The sequence below is a fragment of the Lemur catta genome, chromosome 11, assembly GCF_020740605.2.
Source record: "Lemur catta isolate mLemCat1 chromosome 11, mLemCat1.pri, whole genome shotgun sequence".
NCBI classification, from domain to species: domain Eukaryota; kingdom Metazoa; phylum Chordata; class Mammalia; order Primates; family Lemuridae; genus Lemur; species Lemur catta.
Window position 1 is genome coordinate 36,311,048 of NC_059138.1, and position 12,116 is coordinate 36,323,163.

General features: G+C 35.6%; 1 protein-coding gene across 32 annotated transcripts in view; it reads left to right on the forward strand.

The window, feature by feature from the left end:
- NRCAM (neuronal cell adhesion molecule) overlaps nt 1–12,116 on the forward strand; it is a 79,413-nt gene that overhangs the window by 56,985 nt on the left and 10,312 nt on the right. For 21 of the 32 annotated variants that reach the window (XM_045565414.1, XM_045565427.1, XM_045565412.1 and 18 more), the window contains 2 exons: nt 9,616–9,747; nt 10,567–10,645. In XM_045565414.1, the coding sequence (XP_045421370.1) occupies nt 9,616–9,747; nt 10,567–10,645 (211 nt within the window). Of the gene's footprint in view, nt 1–2,725; nt 2,852–4,096; nt 4,250–9,615; nt 9,748–10,566; nt 10,646–12,116 lie in introns of all 32 variants that reach the window. The other 11 variants (XM_045565400.1, XM_045565399.1, XM_045565403.1 and 8 more) reach the window with 3 other exon arrangements.

Here is a 12,116-nt window from a genome sequence, read left to right on the forward strand (position 1 = left end):
TCATGGCTCACGCCTGTAGTCCTGGATCTTCGGGAGGCTGAGGCAGAAGGGTCACTTGAGCCCAGGAGTTTGAGGATGCAGTGAGCTATGATGACACCAGTGAACCACTCTACCCAGCACTACAGAGGAAGACTCTGTCTCCAAAAAAAAAAAAAAAAAAAAAAAGATTTATAGTTTGGCTGTATTTGTTTAATTTCTATGTCTTTAAATGGTTTCAGGCTCTGAGAGTCTAGGAGGTAGACCTATGACAGCATTTGTAAAAATGAACCAAGAACATGCAGATAAGGGATTTAAGTTATGTTCCCGGTATTGTTGATGGATGGACACTTGTCCGTAGCATTTTGTTCTTTCACTCTTGGGACCAACCATCAGAACACTGTTATTGGGCGACTAATTGAATTAGGGTACAGGAATAGGGAGAAACTAACTGGCAAGGCAGGAACTGAATTGCATTCTTTTTTTTTTCAGGATATTATGGGGGTACAAACATTTTGGTTACATGTTATGACTTTGCCACACCCAAACCATGATCTGAGGCATGCCCTTTCCCCCGTATGAGGCTCACCGCATCCATTAGTTGTGAGTTTGCCCATCCCCAACCCCGTAATCCATAGAGAATATCACTACCGTGTGAGCACCTTAGTGTTGATCAGTTAGTGCCAATTTGATGGCGAGTACATGTGGTGCCTATTCTTCCGATCTTGTGATACCTCACTTCAGAGGATGAATATGCATTCTTGACCTAATTAGCAGCCTACTGTGGCCAACCAGTTAGGAGTGAGCAGAGAAGGACATTGAAGATCAGCTAGTGATGAATCTTCTCTGTGATCTGACCCTCACTATATGATTAATATTTTTCTAGAGTAAAGAGCCAGTAAATAAAAAGCAAGTTTAAAGTTCATACCTTTATTTGGCCTGAACAAAAACAAAACAAAACAAGACTACCTAGAAGCATAGAAGATTCAAAGAGTTCAAAAGCTAATGTCTATCTGGTGCAGGAAATGCACCAGTTTTTTTAAGACACTGTATATAAAGATAGTAACACAGATCTTGCCTTTGACGTGCTTAAAATCCAGCGGGTAAGACCAACACGTGAATAATAAATAGATTGAACATAATATAAATAGTAATTTGAACTACTATAATAAATAGTAGTTGGAACAGAATGTTATCTGAGCGTAGGGGAATGAACCATTTATTTTACCAAACAGGATCCATAAAAGTAATATTGAACTGGGCCTTGAAGCTAGCCATGGTTCTGCCTAGAACATCTTCCATAATTACTCCAAGACTAAATTTCTCAGTTCCATGATTCTAAAATTTTTAAAGAAAATTCATGTTTTGCTTCAGTTCTTTGCCACTGATGTTTTATACACGTGTATATTTACTGTCTCTGTTGACTGATCATATTCCTATAATTATTCCTTTCGAAGAAAATCTCAGAAAACTAAAATTAATTAGGTTCACAGAAAGACTTTGCATAATTCAATAATCAGTTTTGTTTTCTGCTGTTTCCCTGTGCTTAGCACAGAGAGACACAAAATATACATGGTGTTGTTGAATTATGTTTCAGAGATAAAAAGCATTATTTAACTTCTTTAATATATTTCTCTCTTTGATCCTAAGAAATGCTATTTCATTATATTTATTCCAGCAGAGGTAGTTAGCTTCTAAATTATGTAACTTATTTTAATATTTAATTTTATAGTCTGAGTAAACCCACTGATGCTTTCTGATTTACTATCCTAGTATATTTTCTCTGGGATAATAAATTGACCTTATTTTTTTTAACTACCAAAGTTAATATATCTCTAAATATGTCATTTTTAGTTTAAGCTATTGAGGTAGGGCTGACAGAACTGTCAGCCTCAAATATTCGAATAATATTTTTAATGACTTTAGATGTTGTCTTTACTTAGTAGCAAGCATATAGCATCATCTAGTATCCATAATTTGGATTTTTAAGAAGCTATTTAGGTTGCATTATGATTTTTCAGAAAATGCTATATAACAAACACTTAACAGCTAAGATTGTCTTGCTCTCTGTGGTATGTTAAATGAAATAGTTCTTACTCCTTTTATTTCTTCTTTCTTAACTTCTGATATAGCATATATGGTACTTCCTCTTGCAGCTTCTCTTCCAGCATCCTCTACCCACCCAACATTCTCCAAAATAGGAGTTCCTCCCCTGGGGTCCCTGAGCTCCCCAAGTCAGATTTTCAGTGAAGTGTATGACTCAACACAGATCATTCTAAGGAGCATTGTTTCTCATACCAACACCAGTTCTTTAAAGACCTGCACTGAGATGGCAAATAGAATTGAAAAGTAGCCACCTAGTACTGGGTTTTACCTTGAAGTCTCTGATATTCCATGATGACTTCTCCCCCTGGGATTGTTCAGCAGTCCCCTCTCCATCATATTAATACATCAGTAAATGAAGACTGTGATGTTTCCTGGAACAACAGTTTAGAACCCCTATAATAGAACTCATAAATTTTAATATTATACATCATTATTTCTGATTATTAATTTATTTCCTAATGCTATAATTTAATAAATAAAAACCTTTCTGTAACGAAAGTATGAGTGAACCCTAAATTTTAACAGTAAGTTCTAATTTAATTTTATTTGCACAATTTCAGAGTATTTAAACCTATTTTATATTTGTGTGTATGGTGCTGCAATATGATTGTTTGTTTGTTTTATTTTTCTATTGTATGTTTAGTTCAAGCAGTCAGTCCCAGGATCAGCAATCTGACTGCCGCAGCTGCTGAGACCTATGCCAATATCAGTTGGGAGTATGAGGGACCAGAGCATGTGAACTTTTATGTTGAATATGGTGTAGCAGGCAGTAAGAAACGATTTCATTACTGGATTTTTAATTTGGGGGATACATTTCAAGAGATTATGAACATTTTTAAGGACTTACTATGGATCACCTTGAAAACTAACTTGATCCAATTATATGAATGAGTTATCTAAAAAAAATTATAGTCAACCATCAGCCTATTATATATGTTATATATAACTAGGAATCCCTTTTTTCATGTTATTAATAACAAGGAGCATAAGTTCCATTACATATGTCATTTTCATATCATGATGTGTAAAACTGGTTCTATGCCCATGACATGTAAACAAGAGTAATAATGAATTATTATATTTGTCAATACAAGTAGGAAAGACGAAAAGTTTTTTTTCAAATTGGATCTTGAAGTAGCAGAAATCAAACTGACTTGAAAGTATTCATTTTGCCCAAACTACCCCAAGAAAATTTTATAAGAAATTGCAGAAAATTAATACTTTAGGGACACATCCATCATGTTTCAGTGTTTGATATAAGAGGGGTGTCTGGAAAGTATCCAGCCATGTAACTGTTCTCATTATATTAACAATGGCTGGATACTATCCAGCCACCCCTTGTATACCCAAATCAGGTACTCTGCTAAATTCCTGGTCACACCTACTGGGAGATGGGGCAGCTTTCGTTTTCAGCAGTTTAGGAAATCCCAGTGCCCCCTCCTTAATAAGCTGGGTGGCCAATAAATGCGACAAAATGTTGACTAGAATCCAGCTTTATGTTTAGGCTTTTATCATGCAAATAGATATTTTTAAAAATAACTATCCCTTTAGAAAAACCAATACTTGGGAAAGGTTGAATCTATAAATTGTTTAAATTAGAAGGCATTTAAGTTTACCGAAAGATTCATCTTGTGAATCTTAAAAAAACAATTCCTCCCATAGTTAACTTAAGCTATTTAATATGTCACAGTTCTTTTTGTAAACAGCTTTAGAGAAACTTAACAGTTTCTAAGGCAAGGTGCAGATAAAGAAGCTTCCTTGTACTAAAAAGAATAATGCAGTGAAAATATATACAATTAATATGCAGTCCAGATATCCAATCAATTTTTCTTTGAAGGTATTTTATTTTAATTGATCCATTTGTCATGACTACATCTATAATAATCTAAAATGGTAAACCTAAGCATCCTAGATTTTGTCATTAGCTTATAAAGAATTTTCCTTTCTTGAAGCATTAAGTGACTTCTGGTCCCTTAAAATATTCAAATTTGTTGTTTTTGCAAAATTTCCGTAGGCAAAGAAGAATGGAGAAAAGAAATTGTAAATGGTTCTCGGAGCTTCTTTGGGTTAAAGGGTCTAATGCCAGGAACAGCATACAAAGTTCGAGTTGGTGCTGAGGGGGACTCTGGTTTTGTGAGTTCAGAGGATGTGTTTGAGACAGGCCCAGGTGAGGCACACACCACGCCAGTTCTGGCTCACGCTCAGAGGTGGAAGCCACCGGGCACTCCAGCAGGAGACGGGGCCTGGTGGAGCTGTGTGGTGGGTAGGGCCATGAGGGTCTGTCTACGGGGCCCTGTTGGGTTAGGAGTTTTGGTTTTTAATTGTCTTTGGCTCTTTCTACCAAATGAATTACAGAATTTAGCAGATCATCTTCTAACCACATTATTGCCAAAAAACCTTTACAAAAACATTTAAATATGATTTTTTAACTTATATTATTTAGATAATTCAATTCTTCACATCACGTGTATAAACTTTCTCTGAGTTAAACTGAAATTTTTGAAATGCTTTTGAAGCTGAAATCAGTTATAAGAAAGTCACAATTCTTTATGTCAAAATGGACTACAACCCAGCAGAACCCTGCAATTTGATTAGACAACCAGTATGAATATTATTAAATTTGTATGGAACAAGAAACTGTACAATTCACATATTACATTTTTTATCACACAGATTTGTCTATATATATTTATTTATGTGAATGTTATCAAAATACACGAGTAAAAAGTAAAGTTTCTAAAGTAAAGAACAATGTTTATGTAAAATGCAAGAACATTCATATTTGCTCACAAGATGGAAAACAATCCCTGCTTACTTAAATTTAAACATGGGTTTGTGTTACGTGTTCAGTTTGTGGTTCATACACCCACATTATGTTCAGTCACTTCATGCATTCTTGAGAGAACGTTGCATATCCTGTAGAACCCATAAACAAAATGTATTTTTTTGTGTCTTTCACTAAGAAAGCATTATGATTTTTAAATTTCTTAAAATTTAGAAAATATATAATCATATGTGGTTTTAAAAAAAAGAAACCAAAGGTAATACTCAATAACTTATTAAACTATATTTTTAAAATATTCATTTGTGAAAATCATAATGTTTTAAGAAAAAATATTTCTCCTATTACTCTGTTCCTTGTATTTCATATCCATTTATGTACATAGTTCTAGGAAACCACTCTATTAAATTTAAAAGGGAAATATCTACTTCATAATTAGTTTACAAGGTTTTTGTTTGTTGTTATTAATTTTGCTGTTTTAATTTCAAAATACTAAGAGGTCAAGTAGATAATTCTGTTCATACAGAGCTAGAATGCAAATAATAGTACTAGCATTTAGTCAGCTCTGCTCTGTATCAGGCAAATGGTTTTCTCATTCAGTCCTTACAGCAATCCTGTGAAGCAGGCACTGTTATTACCCACTTACACCTCATGGCAACACTCAGAGAGGTGAGTACCTGCCCAAGTCACCCAGCTAGAACACGGTAGAACGGGGATTAGAAGCTCAGCCCTCAGACACCTGAAGAGAATCCCTCGCTACATCCACTGTACAAGGTCACAGAGGCCCACACACCAAGTAGAACAGGTTGTCTTGGAAATCACCACTTCAGTTAGTACTTGACACATCTGAACAGTGATTCTGGACCCCAACTTGCAGGTAAGGTAGATTCACCCTCAATATCAAGTTGTAGCATTTATTGTCCTTTTACAGGACAAAAGACAACTCCTTTAGAAAATTGTTTATTACTCAGTGATGTAAATTACCTACAATTCCAGCAGCCACTGCCAGATAGTTCAAGATGGTAGGTGGGCATTCTTGTGTGCCAGTGACAGAGAGACAACCAGTTATGTCACTTTGTACATATAAATGTAACTATTAAATAGAATACGTATTGATTGAACCCTTGGGACCTTAGTTAACATATTACCTCTTAGAGCAAATGCTGTCAGCATTCTAGAATGCCTTGACTTACTGTTAGTCCAACTCCCTTATCCTCGTTCACAATTCTTTGTTCTTTAGGGCTGCCAGATTAACTAACTCCAGTATGGAAGCATTATCTTCTGCTCTTGCTCCTTCTCCCCTCCACGCTAGGTTCTGAGGTGTAAGAATGTCAGTACTCACATGAAAGCACATACACTATTTGGCTAATTTTTCAACCTTGCATTCATGAGCTGCTTCTCTCTCAGTTCTGCTAATCTCAGGAACCTAGACTCAACTTTCATTTACACTTGTTTCATGAATCTTCCTAACATGACACTGTCTCTGCCTTCTGTAGTCTGGATTTTTAAAGTATATTTCTTAATTTTTTTCCTGTGGTACAAACTGAAAAATCAAGACTATAGGCACTGTCCTGATACTGTGCTTCTCCCCATACTCCTGGTATGACCTCTCATTAACACCACCCACCTCCTCTTTTTCCTTTCTCACTTCTGTCTGTCAGTTACCGAGTCTCTCCTCTCATATCATAAAGGATTTAAAGCAGATTTGTTTTTTCTGGGCCCAATAGCTTTTTTGTCAACTGTCCCCAAACTTTGACCAAGGTCTTTTTTTTTCCCTTCCTAAACTTTTCTAACTATTTTAACGGAGCAGGACATTTTTATACACAGTGGATTCTTCATAAATAGTATGCAACAACCATTTCTCTCACCCCGTGTCTTCCGTGTTTATTCTATGATGCTAAGTACTCAGCATTTTCCTCAGAGACCTCCTACCACAGAGCACGGGTTATCCATGACACAACACACACGCGAGAGCAGAAGACTGTTGTTAAAACTAACTATAAAACAAAGAAAATTTTATTTCTCTGCTTTGTTTTCATCTCCTTTATATGTGTGTGTTTAATTTATCATTTTATGGATTATTCAAGTAATACATGAATATAATTTTATTGTACAAAATTCAGATAAAGTGAAAATCCTCTTCTAGTCTCCTAATACCCATCCATTGAAACTCGGCTTCTAGAAGGAAAAGCTCCCTAGGTTTCATCCTGTGTGTCTATCTCTGTGTGTTTATGTGTGTTATGCACAATCACAGTTATGACTTGGGTATGTATGTTCTAATTAAGATGATTTTAAAGTATCCTGAGAAGGCTTGAAGCCTCTTGTAGTCATTCTGGGATTTAGATCTTTTCTTGTATGGATTGAAAGTCAGTAGAAGTTGTTATTTCCACTTGCACAATGTGTTTTAATCAACTTCTGGTGCACGTGCATATGTTTGTGTGTGGACACACGCACATGCACACGTGCACCTATTACTATATAGTGCCTGCCTAATCTTAAATAATAGGGCAGTGAGATATTTGATACTTTTTTTCTTTAGACATAGAGGCAAAAATTTAAAGTCAATGTGGGTGTTTGTTTATCAACTGGCAAAGAAACAGAACCAGGTTTTGCATAGCTGCATAGCAGCAAGCTGCCAGCTGGCAGTTCAGTTTTGGCAGTCCCTACCTCCGTGTCTGTGCGAGTACCTGAGCATCTTATTTTTCTCTCATCAGTTGCATTTAATTATATGAAAAATGTAAATGCTAAAACTATTTATGGCAAGGCTGTAAATCAGTAAGCATGCTAAAAACAAGAACTGTTTAGCTTCAGCCAAATGTTCGAGAGACTTATGCCACTTGGTTTTTGGTTCAGTTTTGAAGAAAAAGCACATAAAGACCAAGTGTGAATTGACAGAAATATATTGCCAAAGAGTATGTAGTGATGGACTTTTCAAACATTTTTACCTATCTTGGAATGGAAAGTCCCTATAGCATTTTATTCTTTGTTCAGACTTTTAGAGATTTGGTGTCTGGACATGTTTTCAGGAATGCATTACAGCAGGTGAACATAATGGCCAGTAGCATGTTTTCTGGAGTCAGACAGACATAGATCAAACTCCAAGTTTTGGACAAGTTCTTTACCCTCTCTGTGTTGGGGTTTATTCCTAATGCCTACCTCAGAGGATTGTTGCAAAGATTAAATGAGATTATGCCCTCAGCACAGTGCTTAGTATATAGTAAGGATCCAAAAATGTTAGCTGTCATTGTTACCACCATTGTCTTCATCTTCATCACCATCACGATGACTGTGATATGTGTATGGAAAGGGGGAACTGCCTTTACTGGTGCTTCACTTGTATGTGGTTATGACAACAGCTCAAAACCTCCTTACCTAATGAGGTACAAGGGACTGTTGGAGAAAGGCTACCAGCCTTTGATTTGTAGTCCGGATAATGTATTTCCACATCTCGTTTTCTTTCTTCCACATACTTCCATACAGTTTTACATTCCTCTTCACACTTGATTTTAAGCATTTCCTTTTTCTCCCTATACTTTATGTGGAGAAAAAGAGGCAATGAGATGCTGGTTTTTCAACATATAGCAGAACCTGGGATAGGTGTAGCTATGCTTATTTCTGCATCCAGAGATCACACATGCCTAATCCAACTATGTGAAATGTATTCAGAAGAAATTCCGTCAAATTAAAAGTGTGATATAGGCATGCTTATGGAATCAAAAGAAGAAAACCTTTTACCTTGATTATGGTCAAAAGAGAAAAAATAAAGGCCTTTTAAGAAAGGATTTCTACCAATTTCAGCAAATCCGCATGGGCATGTCTGAATAGCCATTGATGCTGCACTTTGTCCCATATGATTGACACTTTTAAGGAAGACCAGAAATGTTAATTATTCTGTGATTTTCTTAGGTTTTGCATATTATGACTGGTTGGATAAGGGGCTTCACATTTATTTACTCAAACACAATAGATGGAAAATGAAAGAATATGTATGCATGTGAATGAGTATTTTCTCTTCAAACTGGTCACTTCATCTAATAATGACTCCACTGATCAAGATGTCTTTCTTAGTCTTCTCAATGGACCCCCAGTAATAACAAATGTTGATCCCTTGAAGGTGGATTTGGATTTTCAGAAATTTCCATTCAGGACTAACTTTTGTAAATGAGATGAAAAACAAATCTCATATTTTGGGTGCAAATGGGGATGTTACATAAAATAACAAGGCTGTTTTTCTTGTATGAATTGTTTTCTTTTTTAACAGATTTCTAAAATATTTTGAAAATGGCAGCAGCCTTGCAATGACATTTTAGCCTCTAGAAGTGGATCCTTTGAAGAGAAAATACTTCATCAGATGTATACATTCTGTTCTGTTTAAAGCTCAGTTTTACATTCTTATCATTATACTTAATGTACAATTTATCCTAGAAACTAAATTTTTTAATTGGTTTGGGAATATGTTTCTATTGCAAATATGTAGTAAAAATAACTGTAAACATGATGTTCAGCAAGATTTGTTAGCATTTAATGTTAAAGTATTCAGATTTCTCTATTTGAATTTTTTTAACTTAGGAAGATTTTTCAGAGCTAAGTATTTATATAATTCCTGATTATTAACTGACAGATTCCAATTGGGGCCACATGTAAAATATGTAAAAGCTCATATAATGTGGCAATTTTTACTACAAGATATGACAGCAGTTCCCATTTCCCCCTTAACCCATTGCCACCAACACCATTGATTTGTTTTCCAGCCATGGCAAGCCGGCAGGTGGACATTGCGACTCAGGGCTGGTTCATCGGTCTCATGTGTGCCGTTGCTCTCCTTATCTTGATTTTGCTGATTGTTTGCTTTATCAGAAGAAACAAGGGTGGTAAATATCCAGGTAAGAAAGAAAGATTAACGTTGCTTTATAATGCTGCATAATTACCCATTGAACTAAAAAGAAATCATGAAAGTAATCATGTAGATTGCAAGAGTGTATCTTCCCAGAGACATAAATTTGGACTTTCTGTTCAGTTTTTTATCCTTTTTTATATAATGGCAACCTAAACATTGGCAAGGATCATAAGGCATTTGGAGGAGCAAATCAATCTGTTCTCTGAAGAAATTGGTCTACTTCCTTAAGCTCCACCTAAGTTATGGATGCTGAAGTAGCACCTAAAACCAATTGGCAAGGAGAGGGTGGGAGGAAGGTGCATGAAGTTTTCCAGAAGTAATGCGTGACCCAAGTCTTGACATTGGATGTGTATAGGGATATTTCTTCCCTGTAAGGTTAATAGTTTCCTCAATTTAGTGGGTCCAGTGAATTTATATTTTCTTTACCTGACCATTTTCCCTTCAGTTACAAGAAAAAACCTGCAAAAAAAAAAAAAAGACTTACAAAAACAGTTTGTAACCATTAATATGGCTAATAAATAGATTAGTAAAGTAGGGGCTAAATCTTAGAAACTTAAAAATTATTCCTTGATGGGGTGAATTAGATACTAAAGTCCATTTTACGTGTTCAATGTTCATTCTATTAGGCTGCCTCAGAATGACTAAATCATCAAAACATATGCATGGCCGCATAACAGATGTGGTTATACAGCATCTGCTTGTGCATGATTTCTCACTGCTGTCTATCTTAGAGTGCGCTCTTAAATAAACTTTGAACACGGAAGCACAGGATCGATGGCTAATAATGTCATTTGGAAATTTTTAGTTAAAGAAAAGGAAGATGCCCGTGCCGATCCTGAGATCCAGCCTATGAAGGAAGACGACGGAACTTTTGGAGAATACAGGTGAGCCTCTGCTTCTCATGGCTGTTCATGTCCTCTGCCCACACACTCTCCCCAGAGTAGGAGGACTTGCCAGCTCTGCCTGGCATTTCATATTTTCTTCAAGTATAGGTATAGAAACACTTCCATGTCTAAATATTTACATGTCCCTCATGATTAAACATTGTCACTTTTCATTAAAAAATAAATTTCCATTCTGGTCATAGGTTTGGAGATGGAGTGTTTTCCACTCTGCTGTATTTTCCAAGAGCCCATGCTGTGTTGGTCAGCCTAGCAAAGCCGTGTGTTACAATGAGAATTAAAACAATAAAGACCCTATAAAACCGGCATTGTAAAGGAAACTACCTGTCATTTTCTAAACATACTGTTATAACCAGTGTTAACACACTTTTTAATCTAGGACATGAAGCTAGTTTTTCTTAAACAGTTACCTATACCGCTGCTTGTTAGTCGTGAAATCACTGGATTGTTTTAGAAGCTGTTGATTATTAAGAAATACCATAGCTCTCTAGGCAGTGTGTTCATTCACCTCTTGGCTTGACTCTATCATTAAGGAAAATTTTTAACATGACCTATGAGCTAAATTTTAAAAAGTCTCCTCTTTAAACAAAGATAGTCTTGTCTAGGTGTTACAGATCTTTTCAAAGAGAAAGAAATGATTCTTTTCTATATGTTTAAAATCAGAAACAAAATATATGCTTACTTACTTAAAAGATTGATGTTCTGGTATTCCAAAAGTATACTTTTATTCATAAAATGCCTTTGTAACTTGTTTTTTTTCTTTTTATATGTCTCTTATATAAAATATAATCTTTCAATATGCACTGAACCCATATTGAGACTTTTTTTTTCCAGAAGAAAAGGCTTTTAGGAGAAATGAAACATTTCACTATTGTGATTGCCAGGTGACATTTTTGTGTTAAGTTTTACCTATCTCTAGAATTCATTTTTTTTATTTTTCCTTGTCAATATCATGTCAATACCATGGAATATCATGTTTTAATGACAAATAATGCCAAGGATGAGAAATATAGAACTGATTTAGAAAAACCATATATTTTCATCAAAACTGGTTTCTTACCAGTTTCCATGCAGATACAAGCATTTTGCCTTTATTAGCACCTAAGCTTTTATATTCTGATCTTCTCTTGAAAAGAGGTAACTATGGTTTCTAAAAATTTTCAGAATTTCTGTATCCCATGATACAGAAAAATACCTAATAGGGTTGTCTTGATATCAAATATTGGCTCTGGGACTGAAAGGATATGAAAACCTCATGCAGTACCCACACCCAGTCCACCCAAACGGTTTTCGTAACACAGTAGAGCAGCCTACAGGTGCCCATAGCCTAAGGCAGCCGTATCTTACACTGGATATGCAGAAATCTTCACTGATTTAATTCACTCTTCCACACGTTTCTCCCGTAAAGAGGATGAGCTGACAATTACTAAATAACTTTTTATTCTTAGAGTTC